The sequence below is a fragment of the Musa acuminata genome, chromosome BXJ1-9 (assembly GCF_036884655.1).
Source record: "Musa acuminata AAA Group cultivar baxijiao chromosome BXJ1-9, Cavendish_Baxijiao_AAA, whole genome shotgun sequence".
Lineage (NCBI taxonomy): Eukaryota > Viridiplantae > Streptophyta > Magnoliopsida > Zingiberales > Musaceae > Musa > Musa acuminata.
Window position 1 is genome coordinate 49,351,252 of NC_088335.1, and position 16,661 is coordinate 49,367,912.

Sequence of the window (16,661 nt, forward strand, 5' to 3'; positions counted from 1 at the left end):
TTCTGCAGAACTGAATGGAAAGATGGATGATATGATATGAATGGAACACGGCAATCGTTCATACAAAAGACCACTTGGTTTCAGATATCGGTCGCATCAGTACGTTACGTACATCGGTATTTTGTTGTTGTTTTTTTGGGTCCGGCCATGGATCGTATATGATACGATCCATTCGTATTATTTGTTCCGATGATACCGGGTGGGGTATAAGTGGTCGTCGGTCCGACAGATTGCTGAAACCAAGATCGAGTATGTTTGCCCTTCAATTCTTCTTCTCCTTCTACAGCTATAAAACCAGTTGACGGGAACCACCAGGAGATGCGATGGTCAGCTCCAAGTTGAGGAGGTGGTTGGCAGCCGAGTCTCGACAGCCGGTGGAGCCGTCACCCGAATTGGTGCTCCTCGGAACTGCAACTTCACTTGCATCCGAGGAGTGTATACTCGAACCCGAATCAGTCTCTGTTGACTTGTGATGGTTGACCGATGAGAGAGTCAGCTCGCAGTCGTCCATCTCTTCTTCCATCTGCATTAAAGATTCGTTTTTGTTCTTTTAATAGATGGGATTCATGTGTCAGTTTGTTTGGAGGAAGTTGATCCGTAAGCATGATGATGATGAGGTAGATTTGATTTAATGGGGGAGAGCAAACCTTGTGATTCTGGTCCGACACCGGATCTGGATGAATGTTGCTCTTCCTCGAGACCCACTCTCTCAGCAACTCTTCCACCGACGGCCTGCACAAGTCTTACACGAGCGTTAAAGAGCGTCACACTAGATATTGGTGGGTGGGGGAGCTCGACACCTACATTTGGAACATGTACTCGCAGATGAATGCGGAGCTCCGGTGTGGATCTTCGGGAAGACCTGATGAATCATGCCGTGGTCTCCTTGGCCTTTTCAGATCATCTGCAAGTTTGGCTGAGCTGCTCGTGATTCTGTACATCTATCACGGAAGAAGACAGACAGACGGTGAGAGTTGCAAGGAGAAAGAGAGAGAGAGAGAGAGAGAGAATTAAGGAAGGATGGATGGGAACATACATACCTGCAGGTGGCTTTTGACGTGAGATATGGTCAGACCCTTCACACCCATCAGCTGTAAAATCTGCTTTGGAGTTGCTTCTGCGGACAACAAGTAGGATGGAATTGAGATCAGCACGACCTAATTATTTAATCTCTTCTTGTTGGTGCTACCATCGCTTTGATTACAACGAGCATACAGTTTTTGCATTCCCATGTTATGACAGTGAAAACGATATGCCCATTTGATTCATCATCTTATACGCTTCGACATTTTTGCAATGAATGTTTAAGCGGTGGGGAAGGAGAGAGCTTCAGGATTTCTACTTATGCCTACAGCTTCGAAGAAGCGGCTATGAGGCTATCAAGATTCTTATAATCATGTACTAGAATTACAATTTAGTTTGATAGATAGATAGATAGATAAGAGTTGCAGTTAAGGGTATATAGACTTACTGTTCCGTCCTCCAAGCACATGGACAGCATCAACGAAGCGGCCATGAAGCTCCTCCGTCCACCGAATACGCGGTGTTTCTGATTTGTTGTACTGTCTCACCCCTCTCCTTACCAGGCATGCCATCTCTGAAGCTCTGACCTCTTCTTCTTCTTCGTCTCTCTTTCTTTGAGCTGGTGCAGAATGATTACTACCACCTGCTCCGATCCAACACAAGAAATCGGAACTGCAATTCATCCGATAGCTTCTATATGTAGGTTGGGCTCTTCTGACTTGTTCCAGTCAAACATGTTTTATTTCTCCAAAAAGCAGAACAAAATTCTGGTCTGAGAAAGGTACGCCCTGTTCTTTCCCACCTTACGACATCCATGACATAATGCAAACTTTGGGTAGTATCTATCTGTGTCGACAACAAGAAACTCTCCCACACTTGACTACGAGCTTTTTGGGGTGAACCGCTGTTTCCCCGTCCACGAAGCTTAGGGTAATATGACCAGCAAACGTGTCATGCTGGTCATATTACCACCCCAAGTTCCTTCCAACCTGCATTTTTCACATGTGATGATGATGATGATGATGTGCTGCAACTTTTGCTGCTTCCTTTTCCATGTCCCCATTTATATTTATATTTATATAGAAAAGAAAGAAAGGGAGAGAGAGAGAAAAGTGTGGCATTGTTTAATGGAAATTGTTTTGTCACCATCAACTCTCTATTTTCTTGGTCACGTCTCCAGCTTGACTTGATAGCCCGAGGTGTCCTCCTTTTTCCTGCACATGAAAGATGTAGTAGGTTGGCCACCGTCTGAACCGGTAGACCGCAGCAAAAACGTGAAGGCAGTGTGAAACTCTCTGAGGCCGTCGTCACGCGTGGTAGCCAGCCAGTTGGATTGCTTTCTCTTGTTTGTTGTCTTCTTCTTCCCATCGATGGGAAGGAAGCCTGGGAGTTGGGGGGGGGCACCGCAAATAAAGGAACCTGCTACAGAGGTCGGCACCGCCTATAGGTGACGATGACAAAAAGGCTTTGTTTGGTCAGAGCAAAGAGACGGATTAATTAACGGCGACATTAAGCCGCGTGTGGCAGAGCTCATCATCTTCTTCCTCTCTTTGGTTCATCCAAACCTGCGAGGAAGAATTTACTTTGGGGGAAGATATTGGTGTTGAGGAGTGAATCCTGCGGCGTTCTCGATGGAGATGGCTACTGTTAATGAAAGTGTCGTGCGGCTGGCATTCTTCTTTCCGTCGACTCCAACCTCGGTTGTACTTTTTTGTAAGGTTGTGATGACAGCCACGAGCGCACACATTTCAGCGTTTAGACAAGTCCAACACCGATGAGTAAGTAGTAGTAGGCAGCCATGGATGGAATTCCAAGTCTCTGCCCACAAACATTGAATTTGCGGGCTCCGATAATTGACTCATCGCCGTGGATTATTAGGGTTTGGCGAAGACCGAGATTGTTGATTCCCGTTCCAAAATTATATATATATTGGGACCATTTCCATTTCCATGGATTAGCGTATTTGTCCAAGTCGCAAGCTGTTCCAATTCCAACCACACCACTTATTTAGCTCCTATATTAAATTGAGATAAACCATTCAAGTATATGTGTGTCCAACTAAGAGTGATGAGATTTTACCCTCCCATTGAAATGATTATAGCCGATGATTTGAGTCTCAAATATCCTAATAAGAACAAAAAAGAGTGAGCACAAATACTGTTAAATATTCTTTGAAGAACTTTATAGACTTAACTCGAACGAAAGGCAAAGTCTTTCTTAGGATGCATTTGAAAACACATTTAATGTATATTTTTTTGTTTTTAGAGAAAAGAGTCTGAGTGAATGTATATAATTATGAAATTACATTGAGTTTTTAATAAATAATAGATAAAAACAAATGCTAAAGATGCTAATTAATACTACCACAAGGTAATAATATGAGCATTTACAAATGTGATTTAAAAATTATTAATTAAATATCAATTCATATTTGAAATATATATATATATATATATATATATATATATATATATATATATTAAATGCATATTTCAAATATATTTCCAAATATATCCTCAATTATCGGGACTCTCTCTCTCTCTCTCTCTCGTATGGTGTCAAACCATGTAGCCTTTTCTTTTTCTTAGGGTATATTCCACTAACAATATGCGATTACAAAAGATCACTACCACCACCAACGTTGATCTCCTCAGTCTTCACAAAATGAATCAGAATAACAAACAATATATATACATATAAATTAACATGCAAAATCAGAGGTAACAATGTTTTGCGTTTCAATAGATTTAGTCTCGAATCAGTACCTGCAGACTCTTCTTCCTCATCAAACAAGTAGCATGCTAGCATCCGAGGAAGACTTCCTGCTATTTTCTTTATCCGAGGAAGACTTCACGGTTCTCCCTGTCTTCTCATCTGAAAACATGAAATCACAAACGTATGAATAGTGCTTCGGATGTCCTCAAATGCTTGCTATCCCTGCTTCCAACACACTTCTTCCTTGCGTGGCTTATTTGTGGTGAATCATCAGGTTTACACAACAGCATAAATTATTAGTAGCATATACAGCGTAAGCCCGATTCCAAATGCTAAATACTATTGGCCTCAACTTGTTATCGATTCTATCCGATGCAAACCCTCTCTTGGATCCCAGTGACTTGCTTTTCTGAATCCTTCTGCTCTTCAACCGACAACTGACCTTCATGAAGACAAGGTTAGATCCCAATGAATATTCGTGTCCGTAGTATCTCAATCCAAACCCACCCTTGGATGCCTCCGTAATGGATAGGTAGAAAAAGAAGGGATGGGATGAGTACCTCAGGAATAAGTACTTCGATATAGGTTTATCTGTAACTTGTCAGCCAAATGAATAATAGGAAAAAAAAGGCAGCCGAGTGCCTTCACGAGTGCCTTGAGCTAACAAGTTCTATGTCAAATATGAGAGTGCCAAGTGTTGAGCCTTCTCCATTGGCAAGACGCGTCGGGTTGAATATGGTGGTAAACAGCCTTTGCCGATCAAAGAACTGCAGATCAGAGGAAGTTGAAACATAAGATAGCTCGACAAGTCCAACTTAATATTGAAATTAATCTAATTCTCGACATTGGTGCATAGACAAGTTCAAAGACCAAGAGTTGAATGCATGCCCTAGAATAGATATACTGATGCTTCTTGAGGATGTTCTCAAGGCTGCAATATGTACAAGGCAATAAGAAGCTTCAGAATGTGGCAGGTTTTTGCAGGAGCTAAAGAAACAAGTGCCTCGGTGGAGAGTAAACTACATACATTCGGTGGTATTGGTTCCTGGGATGTGTTCTGATATCCTTGTGATGGTGGTATAATGACACGTCGAGTGCCTCCTACCTTCATTGACTTCACCGCTGCTTCAATGCCAGAGATAACCTATATGAACATAAAACAGTTCAAACGGGATGATCATAGACATAAAAGACAAAGCCTTCTTAACCCAAAATCTAAATGACTCTACATAGCTGTTTTGCAGCCGATTTCCCCTCTCGCCTGTCTTGTAACAAAGTTACTCATACTGTATCTAATTTGCTTCTTGCAAACTCTCCTGCAGCTTTTACCTCACATCCACCTCAACATCCTCGCGCACATATTTACAGAAATAATGCCTATGAAGATCATTAAATCTTCAAAAACATTATATGTTTTTTCTTGTATCAAAGCAGGTCTAAAGTCTTCTACTACAATCAACTGCAACCACCTTATACTTTTCAGGACAGTCTCCAGTTAACAAGATATTAGGTTACACGGAGTTCGATAGCCGGTAAAATATTCAGCTCAATAGATATTACATTGGCTTGATCCAGTCTTTTGTTGTTGCTGCCGTACATCATCCTTTTTTAGATTGAATTAAAACAAAAAGACTTCCTCTCTTCTCATTAAATCAGCAAATTAACAGAGAGATAATCGTATATCATCCAATAAGAAACCCGCATGATTGGTGGCAAAAGTAACGTTTGAGCTAATGCCCAAAGATCACAACAGCGTAACAAGCGATAAATTGTGCAATGTGGCTTAAAGCAACATACGCATACTCCTTAAACAGCACCGAGGTCCAGTAATAAAAATCGATTTTGATAAATAAAATTGATTTTGTTAAATATAAAATCTAGTGTACCTTTCCAGATCCAAGAACAAATAGAAACGGAACAGGATCACCCATCATATCCTTGTGATCATAGGTTGAGTCAAAGCGCCATCCTTGTTTTGCTGCCAACCTTCCATAGTAATGAATAGATACCTTGATAATAATAAGCAGAATCGGTCAGCATACTTGATCTTAAGCTAGGAAATTAACCGCTATTGGGATTTATCTGCATAATAGTATAGGAAACGAGCATATACAAGAAAAGACTAAAGAAATGGCATGTTAGTAGCCAGGAAAAGAAAAGCCCACATCCGACCAGCAAGTCAAGATTCACATAGCTAAAATATGGACAAAGTTACATACAACTTTTTTCTTAGTAATATAAATGAAAACAGATTTGTCTATACTGGATATTTTGACCGAAAATAACAAAAAAAAAAAAAAGTAGTAGTTTTAGGCATGAACCGAAGAAAACAAACACAAATTCTACATTAAACTTGAATTCGATCAATATAATTCCAACGTTATTCTCATTAAAATTCTTTAAAGCAATTGCAATTCGTTACAACACATTCGGAAAGCTTCCTTCGATGGGACGATATATAACCAGACCAAGAATGCATCTATATGTAAATGAAAAGCTCTTTACCAACAAGATCAATCGGCACCAATGTGGTATCAAATATAACTTGCTCTCTTTATCGAAACTCAAACCGTGAGTCTCCTTGATAAACAAGTATTGAACACTCGATTTCCGGGACCTCCATGTTCAAACTAAATCAATCAGTAGGTTACGAGGTTTAAACACTTGGTTTAAACCTCGTAACCTATTGGGTATCGACTTTTTGGTCCTTTGTTCTACTTATCCTTTCTTGCCCATTTAACCATCATTCGTCGCACGATACAACCGGATTTATGTCAGAAGAAGCGACAAGAGAATGGCGCCACTCCAGGATTACCTGATCGCCGTCGATGGGGGTTTCACCGGAACCTACGCGGAGGTCGAGGGCCTTCACTCCGCCAGAGCCAGGGATCTCGAAGAAGGCCGGGGCCGAAGGAGCCGGCGACGACAGAGCAGCGGCGGAAGAGGGGAGGTCGAGGAGGGGCACCGACGAGAGGAAGGCGGCGGACGAGACCAGCAGAGACCTTCTCGCGGTCAGGCGTGGAATCAGAGGCGTGACGGGCTTAGGAGGCAAGTGGGGATTGGACGAGGAGAGCGGAGAGGCGGAGAGCGTCGGGTAGAGGGCGGTGCCCATTTTCTTGTTCTGTTTTGCTGGTGACCGACTCCAAAATCGTGGAAACTAAAAGGTAAAGGGAATCCACATAAAAATAAAAATATAAATAATTGAGATAAATACTTGAAATAATTATTCCAGAATTATTATTAACTTTGAATTGAAATAATTATTCCAGAATTGATAATTCAATTTTAACAAATGAGACAGACTAAGGCATCAAAGTTCTTCTTTCTATGCTTGCCATCGATATATCTCAATTTGAAGTGAGATAGATTAACTTTGAATTTGGTATTTATTATCAAAAAATCTTATAATTAATTTGTTATGATGCAGAATAATAATATTTAACAAACGAAAAAGATAAATTTTTATTATGTAGAATAATATGTAATAGACTAAGAAGAATAAAACGCCGTCTGTGGGAATCGAACCCACGACCACGTGGTTAAAAGCCACGCGCTCTACCGGCTGAGCTAAGACGGCTTTTTATAATGAACAGAATAAATTATTTCTAGAGGATGTTTATGAGAAACCGCGTTGCGATCTAGAAGTTGATGCGTCGACACGAACAAACGCGTCGATGGCGACCGCCAGCGAGAAAGTAGCCATTATTATACTCGGCGTCGGCATCCGGTGGCGGGCCCAGAAGAAAGCATCAATCAAGGCTTCGTATGTTGATCTTATCCTCCACGGCCGCGTCGTGCGGTAAAACTGCTGCAAGCCATCGGTTGGCCACTCGAAGGACCAAGTAATTGTTGACTCGGAGGGGTCGGATAAAAAATCCCCATCCTGCTTTGGTAAAGGCGACTATGCTGTGCAGATCATTGTAGAAAAGTCTTCGCTGTGGTGGAAACCAGCGTGTCGGAGGACGCAGGGAGGCAACGCAGAGAAGACCGAGGAGCAAGGAGGAAGGGAGCTGGATGAGCCATCGGAAACGTGATCATGAACGCGGCGAGCCATCTCAGGAGGTCGCTCCTCCTGTTCCTGTAAGTGAGAAGAAAAGTAGGAGTTTTCTGTTCATCAGATTTGTTTTTCAGGTTTCTATTACAGTGATAGGTTCGTTCATAGCTGTAATTAGATCCGGTCACAGCATCTTATGCACGCCGATCGCCACTTGAGATCGTGGATCTGATCCTTGTTCGTGCTCGTGCAAGACGGATCAGTGACTATTGTTGTATGTATGTATGTAATCACGAGTCGGAAGTCAACTCATCTGTTTTACTTACTTCCCTTTGTGTTGTTTGTTGAGGGCGAGGAAGGAGTACAAAGAAAAGAGAAGAGGAGATCGGAAAGATGATAACAATGATATCTACCCAAGCTTTCCTACTGTTTTCATGCATAAATATATATATTCGTAGCTTATTTAAGATCAACAACCATCGTGATCTCTGTGGAACAGAATGAATGGAGCGGTGAAGAAGGAAGGTACCACATCATGGCAAGAGGCATGAATATAAGTTGGGGCGACGATGATAGATTCTGGAAGTGGCATCGGCTTTCCGAGGAAGAGCTTCGTGAGCTTTCCATAGATCCAGAGAAGTATGAGATTTAGATTGTCTTCCATCTTTATGTGACACGCTGTTGAGATCATCTCTGCTGACTACACCTGCACGCTCATCTTGGATGTCAGCCGGCTCTGTGAATACGCAGAGCTCAATCAGGTGAGTTGGCTGGAAGCAACAAAGACGCTGGACCTGGATGACGAGAAATACAAGAAAGTGTTCGATGGTTACCAGGCTTGTGAGATTTTGTACAACATCAAGTTTAAGGTCGATGCTTTCGGGTGGCATGGCGTCCCCGTCACCTTCCAAGTGAACACCCCAACCCAAGATGAGGGCTATACGAAAGATGAGAAGCTGGAGTCATACAGAAAACGTACCAGCGGGTGGCAACAGATCCATGGTGGCGAGTTCAAAATACCTAAAACTGAGAAGAAAGGAAAGGTCAAGTTCGGCATGTATGAAATCAAGAGCCAGAGGTGGAAGGGTGGCATTCTTCTCGCCGGCGTCACTCTCAAGCTTCGCAAGTCTGCCACCACCGATTAGATCACCAAAAGCTTCTTCTGGATCTCAGTATTTATTTTATGTGCCCTTTGTTTGATGTACTGTGTTGGGATCATAGCTTCTTCCCTTTCGACGAACCATGTTATCCGAGCTATAAACTTGATGTGTTTCATGGAATGCAAACTTCATGTACTTTCACCATCGTAAAGGGTGATAATAAAGAACATCGTCGCTGTAAAGAAGAATCGGCTGACAGATTGATGATGCAGTCGAAAACATGCAGAATTGTTTGCATTGCTCACCTTATAATGTCTTATATCTCTCTTGCAGTAAAAGGAGTCCTGGAGAACAGCATGATGAAATGTACTGATACTGACAGGGGATCGAATCGAGCCAGATCATTCAACTTTGACATGCAAAGATTTGCTGCTGGCTCTTTTTGTGCACCGTTTCTAACGATGCAGATTTATCCCAGTCGCTGCAAAGCCTATCGATCTCATCTCCTCCGACGACGACGAATCCAGTCATCCGCGCTTGATTTGGATTTGGTGATGAAATGGTAAGTTTGGCGTCTGAATAAGATGACAGAAGCGATTGATCTCTCGTCGTTTCGATCCTCTCGATTTGAGTCGATAATAGTCGTCAAGAAAGTTAAATTGAGTAGATTAGATAGAGAGTGGCGAGGAGAGGACAAAGGAAGATCCAAAACAACCAGATTCCGCGTTCATTCGTCGCTTGGCTTCTCTGACCCGTTTGTCTGGTGCGTGACGACGAAGACATGAATGCCCGAAGCAATCGAGTATTCTATATATCAGCCTGTCTTCCTCTCGTCCTTGACATCGACTCCTACGCCTAACTTCTTCTGTGTTGGTGGCTTAATCCATTCGGACCCAAGATGAGTTACTATGCTCAGCAGCAGGCTCCTCCTCCTCCTCAAGGTATACCTCTCTCCATGTAATGAAGTCGAGCTTTCCCTTTTCTCAGAGATCATGAACATGCAACGGCAGCTGTTATTTTTGTGTCCGCTGTGTTAGATCAAACACTGTGGTGTCAATTGATGTTGAAGACAAGCACGCAACTTTTTCTGCTACTTCCACTGGTTCCTTTACAGCTTCTCTCGCTCTAACGAAGTGCGTAAACATGCAGCTTATCCCCCACCACCCAGTTCTTACCCTCCGCCGGAGCAGGCACCGACTTACGTGGCGCCTCCGCCGGCAGGCTATCCGACGAGGGATGGCGGCCTGAGTTCAGCACCGGTTCCGATCGAGACGAAGAGCCGTGGCGATGGATTCTGGAAGGGATGGTGAGAGGCTTTCCTTGATCCGAGAATATCTTCTTCTTCATGTTAATTTGGTCCTGTTCTGACATGGGGGTTCTCTCTGCCCTCGGTTGTGTTGTAGCTGTGCCGCCCTGTGTTGCTGCTGGGTTCTGGATGTGTGCTTCTGAGGATTGCAGCAGGATATATACCGAGACCTCTACTTTTCATGATGCAGTTATCATTTGTGTGTTCTCTATGTTTGATTATGACATTTTAGTATGAGAATTTGTTGTTCTTGGAGTGCTAATTTCACAGATTGATCTTTTTCTTATTTCCAAGAGAGCTTTAAACCATGATTGTTCAGTGCTTGCTACAAGGAATTCCTGAAACAGCAAAAAGAAAGAAAGAAAGAAAGAGAGGCATTGCTGTGATGAATGTTGGGGGCTGAAGCTCCATATAACAAACATACTTGGTAGTAACATCAAGATCATCCATACTTTGAAGAACATGAAACTCCTTACCCAGTTCATTTTGATTGCTCGAAATACGAATGAGTAATTGCACCAGATCTGAACACATTTTTCCCAGGCAGACCATTCATGTCAATCCATCAACTTCCTGATGATAACTTGCAGTGTATATTAATTACTCGCAGAAAACTGGAAGTGGAGCCAACAACAGTAACCATCGAAACCTTGAATTATCTATCAGATCCATACTGCAAGTATCAGATGAATTGCCGTGGTGACAGGGAGAGCAAGTTGAGAGTCAAATTTGGCAGCTGGGGATTCGCATATGATCGAATAAATCCCTGTGAAAAGTTGGATTTGCCTTAATCTTCAACATCCTGGGCGTCTGCAGGTCAAGACATTCTGTAATAAAGGCCCTGTTTTCCTGAGACAAAATAAAAAGAGACACTTTCTGGTTTCTGCAGAGGTAGAATCAAGAATGCCATCCTTTTGACTTTGTGGCTCCACTCATCCTTTGTAACCCAAGAGATTCCTTGAGAATTGCCTTTCTTCAATCCAAAGCTATCAGAAAATGCAAAATTAACCCTAATTTGACTTCACATCCATGCCATATTGATATCTTCTGTAAATAATACTCAAAAAAGTAGTTCACATATGACACTTAGCTGCTTCTTTTAAAAAAATTCTTTTCTCCATGTTGATCAGAATGCCGTCTCTTAGGTTCTTGATCCCCCCAAGTGCAGTGAAACGCAAACGTCTTCACCGGATAAGTTTATTAGTGCAGACACATTCTTCCTTTCCAGATTGCCTTCTTCAGTGCGATGATTAGGAGACATGCTAAGTAAGTTCGGGATAAAATGATGCTCTTCCACATTGTTTGCAACCTCAACCGTATCCACCTGAAACTCGATAGCTACTAAAGGTGCATCAGCTCCTGAACCAGAAGCACCTTCAGGAGGGAACTGCTGAATGTTAATGCCTAGGGGCTCATATATCTCATTAGCCTTTTCATTTGGAAGGTTCCCTACGGTTGGATATGATTTGCCAACATTGGAATTGATAGCAGCTGCTAAAGCAAATCTTTGATCCTGTAGTGCATCTTTAATAACAAGTGAAGGAACAAAATATATAAATGTTTCAACAGAGGAAGGTAGGAAAATATTGCACCGTGATACGAAATATTTTATGGCTCGATGAAAAAGTGAAATAGCAAACCTTGAAGTCCTTCGCTTGTTGTTATAAGATCAAGTTCCAAAAGATCAAGAAGACGACCCAGATCAACTCCACTGGTCCAATTCTCAGGAGCATGGCCACTTTTAAGCTTCAACCTCCCCCTATTCGCAGTCCCACCCCAAATGATACCTATAGGTTTAGGTTTCTCAGCATCTTGTCCTGTCAGGATTATTAGGCTCCCGCTGTCACCTTCCAGATCAAATGTGTGCTGATTCTCACCCACGACAAGTAAATCTGTGAAGAAGCATATCCCTTTCTCATCATTGTATTCAAGAGCATAAGCCATAACAATTCCATTTGTCAATCCAGAGCTTCTTCCAACCTTCACCACCTGTCTCCCTATTAGGCCATTGATTGATGATTGCAGATCTATAACCTTAACATCTCCAATCTCACCCAGTCCTGTCACTGAAGTAGTAACACTAGACATATCAAAGTCATCAGCGAAGGTTATAAATGCCCCATCGGCTCGAACAAAGGTCTCTGCAGGTGCATCAGAAGGCAAGAAGAATGTTGGGAACCAGAACAGTATTCAACAGGAACAAGAAAGAGTCATATTTAGATAAATTTTGAGGCATGTTTGGGAATCATAAGATCACAAAATGTGTATAGTAAAAAACACCAAGTCACGATGACCAAACTATTCAGTTTGGATACATGCATCTTTTCCCACTATTGAATGTACAATACAATACCTCTAGTTCAATTAAAGATAATGCAAATCTCTTTTTATTTTTCTAGTGAAGTTTTCCTACGATTCCCTCTACCTTTCTTCGCACTACTAATACTAATTGATTCATTTTGTTCAGATAAGGCATATATAGGTCTCCTTTGAACATATTTGTAATATCTTTAATGATTTTCCATCATTTTATCCTGTGGAAGAAACAATTGTATTTATTTAAATCTTGAACAAGGTAGTACAGGTTTCAGTTGCACCAAAATGTTCAGCTTTCGAATCATCTTCCAATACATGAGTTTACATTCCTTTTAAAATCTTTTATCACAAAGCTATACCTATATTGATAGCATGACATACAAATGAAGAAGCATTCTTAATAAAAGGTAGCTTTTTATCAGAAAGAACATGGTGTTGAACCTAGACATAAGGCAATGCTATACATGTTAATTCAATGTAATAGCAAAATTTTTAGCTGTATTACCTGGGTTTGTTCCAGCATAAATCCCATACCAAACATCATCCGTGATGAAAGATGTTGCCCTCTCAACAGCACCTAGGTAGACTCCAGGTCCAAGGTTGGGTGGTAAGGGATGAAACATCTTTTGTTTAGGATAGTCCAGATCAACTGCAACATGCCGGTTTGTTAGGAAACCAACTTGTCTGTTGCCTGTACGACTTTTCACGATGGCACCTAAAGTCCCATATGTCTCTTGGCTCGCAACCTGATAGTAAGAGTAAAAAGTTTTCAAGGTAGAAACTGATAGCTCATACCAGATCAAGTATTAACATGGACAAATTCATGAATTTGATGAATTTAACATTGCACACGCTGCACAAAGAAAAATTTTGATCCCATCCCTAAGCGATAGGGACAGAACAACATGGAACTCTATCTTTGATGTGTTGGCATTAGATGAACTAGTGTCGCTGAACAACATGGAATTCACTATTAACTGGTTGGTGCAACAGTTTTTATGCATATTGCAACAACAGCATGGATAACTAGCACAATAGGCTGAAAAAAAAAAACAGAGAGCACAAACTGTAACCAACATAATACTCCTTCATCAAGCAACCAATGTTACTTTCCATCAGAACTACAACTGCATCTTTTCTATCATTTGCATGGTTAATGAAATTCCCAGAAGTCATGCATTGCAAATTGATGTATTCATAGATATGCAGTCCAAGGCTTGTAACTCTACACATGCAAATAAAAACTGAGCTAACAAATATTCAACCATGTCATTACATAAGAAGTACCTGAGACCCTGAACCGATGCACGGGTCACTGCCTCGTAAACCATCTACAAGCTCATTGTACAATTGTTCCTTGGAGGTTGGTGTTGGTACACCATAATAAGAAAATTCCACAACATCCACATCACACCATACACCTCCTGATCCCTGCTCGTGCCAAAATTAGCATGTATCAATACGGTGAAGAATAACCGAGATAATTAATTAAGGTGCCAAGCAACTACATAAGTCAGAATGACCTCGAGGATGACCATGGTATAGTCTGTAAAGGTATCTAAAAATATATCCTCAATCTAATAACATCAAACCACCAGAAAAAGAATTTCTTATTACCTCAAGGGCAGATGGCAGGATTTGGTCATGGCTGAGCCATTTCTTGTGAACTTTCCGTGCAACAAAAACAATAATTGCTGGAATGTCAGTCAATGTCCCCTTCCTGATTCGATAGCCTATTGCTGTTCCAAGACTGAAACGACGAAGGATTTTGCTGTGGAATGCTCTTATTGTCATTAAATCAAGTAGTGTTGTGGCTTGCTGCCCATTTGGCAGATGGCCAAGACGTCCCGGCAGTACACCTTTCTGAAGGTTCCCAAAATAATTAGCTCGATCTTCAGCAGCACCATGCATTAGAGTAGAGGTAGGCCATGAAAAGAATGCAGCATTACTTTCAGAGTGCTGACAACCAGATGCAACTGGTTGGAGAGGAGATGGATTACAACAAGGTAAGTGGTTGCATAAATTTCTCTCCATGGCCATGGCCAATTCTTGGATTGCGTTGATCCTCAGTGATTCCCCTGTGTCTCCGAAAGCCTCATCACACATGCTAGGCCCACATCAAACTGATCTGTGAGCAATCAAGCATGCATAGGCTAATTGCCATTGAAAGTGAAACCTGATAACCAGAAAATAAGGCCCCATGCTTTGAATCTCTAGACAGGATGCTCAAAATAGAATTGAAGACTATATAAACCATTGAGAATATAGGGATTGCAAAAACGCCCTAAAAGTTGCCAAAAGAATCATCTTAGTAGAGGAAGAAACCTACACAATACATGAGAACTAAGAAAAGCATATGATAGTAACACTTAAAGAATTTCTCAGTTGCATTCCCTACCTTCCTAAAAGAAGAAAAGCAAAACTCATCCTCAAAGGAGAGGAAAATAATGAAAATAAAAAAATTATCAGAAAAATGTTACACACAAAAATAATCAGAATGAATGTAATCGTGAATTGCATGTGAAAAAAAAAACACACACACACAACTTGGAATCTAAAAGTGGATACATGAGAAACAGATTGCGCATTAGAACAAATAATTGCAATAGCAATAAGCGTGTAGGTCATGCAGAATTGGAAAGGACATGCAGCGATATGAAGGAAGAAGAGTGACAGTTTTCACGAAGTTTCAGCGAGTAAGAAGCGCGAAAAGGCGATACCGTTTCTTCCGAGATCGATCTTTGCGCACAATGATCTCGGAGAAAAGGGAAGAAAAGTGGCCCGGATCAACAATCTCGAACCTAATAAATTCCAGGCAAGCATCTCAAGATGGAATCCTCTCTCAGCCCACCTCACAAACACCAGATGCGGCGATCAAATTCAAGTCCAATCCTTCTCTTCCGGTCGCACGTAACATAAGACACAAAAGCGTCGGAAACCCGTCCAAGATCAAATCTTTAAGCCTCGAGCAATATTTGCAGGGTTTTCTGGAAGGAAGCAGAAGAATTAGGAGGTGGAAGAGAGACTCACCTCTCGATCAAATGAAATGGAAAGGTACCGAAACAAGGTTTGATCAAAGGATCCTCCTACGCAGGTGTTTCAGAGGCCTCCGTGGGTACGGGGAAAGCTGCCCACCTTGGCCACCGGATCGGAGGAGAGAGAGCAGAAGCCACACTCTCTTGGGGGACAGGCAACCACTGTAGTGAATATACAAGTATCAGATGTAATAAAGAAGTAGAAAGATAAGATACACATTTTCTTTGTGCATATTTCGAAGCAGTAAAGATTTTGTTGCAATTAGTGCTTCGCATATCACCGAAGATAAAGATTCATTGTAATGTTCATAGATTACCAAAGAAAAGATGAAAAAGTTACTTCAGTGGCACAACTTTTTTATGGTAATCTTATTCTTTTATGAAGGATAAGTATTTTCATGGATTCGAGTGTCACCACTCGAATTAGAAAGGAGCCATCTTTCCATCCACTGCAGTTCTTCTTATCTCAACATCATGGCCAACATAAGGAATAATTATTGCTCTCTCGGTTGGGTCACCCTCTTCGCTTCTCATGATATGGCCTTAATCACAGCTTAGATCCGACAGGAATACACACCACACCACAGCTAAACTGGAGCAGCATTTACAACATCTGAAGCCTTTCACAGAGTGAGAGAAAAAGAGCAACAACAGCAGGCACACGTTCGTCGATCATACCGCGTCACGAGTTATCGGTGGAGTAGCCATGATGGTTTGATCTCAGCTCAGGTAGATCGTCGGTGGATACGCAGACACAGTCGGTATTGCCCGATAACAATGCCTGCCTGCCTCCCCAAGCTGTCCGACCGCACACCAGCCTGCCTTGCTGTCCCGTACAAACACCACCACCGATCGACCTCCGTACCCGGCCACGGCGTAGAGACGAACCTACCGTGGTGCGTGGGGAGAGTCATCGACCTCTCGTCCGCTACGGTTTCGAGGACGGCACCGCCTTTTGCAATCAGGTCTGCAGAGAAGCTCACAACGTCGCGCGTTTTGGTCCGCAGACTTGTCGTCGTGTGCATGGCACGGATCTAACGTGGTTTCAATACGATAGCTGAACGAACTATGATGGAAGTTAGAAAGTTGCCCAAATAATGCTGCAATATGTGTGCATAATAGCCAACACGATTCAACTGCAAACTATGGTACACGGCTGAGTCATGTGGACG

General features: G+C 42.0%; 4 protein-coding genes and 1 non-coding gene across 11 annotated transcripts; 1 reads left to right on the plus strand and 4 right to left on the minus strand.

The window, feature by feature from the left end:
- Positions 1–234: 234 nt before the first annotated feature.
- On the minus strand, positions 235–2,720 carry LOC135594444 (myb family transcription factor MPH1-like). Of its 2 annotated transcripts, none has more exons than XM_065084830.1 (5): positions 1,472–2,720; positions 1,041–1,117; positions 805–941; positions 648–732; positions 235–523 (listed from the first exon to the last, which is right to left on the minus strand). In XM_065084830.1, exons 1-5 carry the CDS (start codon positions 1,704–1,706, stop codon positions 287–289), a joined length of 771 nt encoding a protein of 256 aa, XP_064940902.1. In that variant the 5' UTR covers positions 1,707–2,720; the 3' UTR covers positions 235–286. The 2 variants fall into 2 exon arrangements, with proteins under 2 accessions (XP_064940902.1, XP_064940901.1); XM_065084829.1 differs by having other exon boundaries at positions 235–547.
- Positions 2,721–3,688: 968 nt separating this feature from the next.
- Positions 3,689–6,890, minus strand: LOC103999502 (peptidyl-prolyl cis-trans isomerase FKBP17-1, chloroplastic). 3 transcript variants are annotated; one of them, XR_010479979.1, is made up of 5 exons: positions 6,554–6,890; positions 5,625–5,747; positions 4,766–4,882; positions 4,299–4,505; positions 3,689–4,175 (listed from the first exon to the last, which is right to left on the minus strand). XR_010479979.1 is itself a non-coding variant. In XM_009421266.3 (4 exons), the coding sequence occupies exons 1-4, from the start codon at positions 6,848–6,850 to the stop codon at positions 4,383–4,385; spliced, it is 660 nt and encodes a 219-aa protein (XP_009419541.2). In that variant the 5' UTR covers positions 6,851–6,890; the 3' UTR covers positions 3,689–4,382. The 3 variants fall into 3 exon arrangements, 1 of the variants encoding a protein (XP_009419541.2); XR_001979657.2 differs by having other exon boundaries at positions 3,689–4,180; XM_009421266.3 differs by having other exon boundaries at positions 3,689–4,505.
- Positions 6,891–7,242: 352 nt separating this feature from the next.
- Positions 7,243–7,315, minus strand: TRNAK-UUU (transfer RNA lysine (anticodon UUU)). The gene has a single exon. It is a non-coding gene; the product is annotated as a tRNA-Lys (tRNA).
- A 260-nt stretch (positions 7,316–7,575) lies between these two features.
- LOC135594049 (uncharacterized protein PHLOEM PROTEIN 2-LIKE A4-like) lies at positions 7,576–10,424 on the plus strand. Of its 2 annotated transcripts, none has more exons than XM_065084468.1 (5): positions 7,576–7,818; positions 8,232–8,371; positions 8,463–9,905; positions 9,982–10,138; positions 10,236–10,424. In XM_065084468.1, the coding sequence occupies exons 1-3, from the start codon at positions 7,753–7,755 to the stop codon at positions 8,875–8,877; spliced, it is 621 nt and encodes a 206-aa protein (XP_064940540.1). In that variant the 5' UTR covers positions 7,576–7,752; the 3' UTR covers positions 8,878–9,905; positions 9,982–10,138; positions 10,236–10,424. The 2 variants fall into 2 exon arrangements, with proteins under 2 accessions (XP_064940540.1, XP_064940539.1); XM_065084467.1 differs by having other exon boundaries at positions 8,463–9,773.
- Positions 10,401–15,670, minus strand: LOC103999499 (protein NARROW LEAF 1). 3 transcript variants are annotated; one of them, XM_018818280.2, is made up of 7 exons: positions 15,513–15,670; positions 15,175–15,441; positions 14,072–14,630; positions 13,742–13,885; positions 12,960–13,200; positions 11,779–12,279; positions 10,401–11,662 (listed from the first exon to the last, which is right to left on the minus strand). In XM_018818280.2, the coding sequence occupies exons 3-7, from the start codon at positions 14,558–14,560 to the stop codon at positions 11,280–11,282; spliced, it is 1,758 nt and encodes a 585-aa protein (XP_018673825.2). In that variant the 5' UTR covers positions 14,561–14,630; positions 15,175–15,441; positions 15,513–15,670; the 3' UTR covers positions 10,401–11,279. The 3 variants fall into 3 exon arrangements, with proteins under 3 accessions (XP_018673825.2, XP_018673824.2, XP_064940538.1); XM_018818279.2 differs by having other exon boundaries at positions 14,072–14,738; XM_065084466.1 differs by having other exon boundaries at positions 11,421–11,651; positions 14,072–14,738.
- Positions 15,671–16,661: the final 991 nt, after the last annotated feature.

Coding starts and splice junctions, on each gene's coding strand:
- LOC135594444 (XM_065084829.1), bottom strand. CDS start 1,706: ATGAATTGCAGTTCCGATTTCTTGTGTTGGATCGGAGCAGGTGGTAGT. Junction 1,118..1,471: donor TGTGCTTGGAGGACGGAACA/GTAAGTCTATAT, acceptor TGTTGTCCGCAG/AAGCAACTCCAAAGCAGATT. Junction 942..1,040: donor ACGTCAAAAGCCACCTGCAG/GTATGTATGTTC, acceptor CTTCCGTGATAG/ATGTACAGAATCACGAGCAG.
- LOC103999502 (XM_009421266.3), bottom strand. CDS start 6,850: ATGGGCACCGCCCTCTACCCGACGCTCTCCGCCTCTCCGCTCTCCTCG. Junction 5,748..6,553: donor CCCCCATCGACGGCGATCAG/GTAATCCTGGAG, acceptor ATTATTATCAAG/GTATCTATTCATTACTATGG. Junction 4,883..5,624: donor TTGTTCTTGGATCTGGAAAG/GTACACTAGATT, acceptor ATGTTCATATAG/GTTATCTCTGGCATTGAAGC.
- LOC135594049 (XM_065084468.1), top strand. CDS start 7,753: ATGAGCCATCGGAAACGTGATCATGAACGCGGCGAGCCATCTCAGGAG. Junction 7,819..8,231: donor AGGTCGCTCCTCCTGTTCCT/GTAAGTGAGAAG, acceptor TCTGTGGAACAG/AATGAATGGAGCGGTGAAGA. Junction 8,372..8,462: donor CTTTCCATAGATCCAGAGAA/GTATGAGATTTA, acceptor CTTGGATGTCAG/CCGGCTCTGTGAATACGCAG.
- LOC103999499 (XM_018818280.2), bottom strand. CDS start 14,560: ATGTGTGATGAGGCTTTCGGAGACACAGGGGAATCACTGAGGATCAAC. Junction 13,886..14,071: donor TCCTGCCATCTGCCCTTGAG/GTAATAAGAAAT, acceptor TGGCACGAGCAG/GGATCAGGAGGTGTATGGTG. Junction 12,280..12,959: donor TTATGCTGGAACAAACCCAG/GTAATACAGCTA, acceptor ATGCACCTGCAG/AGACCTTTGTTCGAGCCGAT.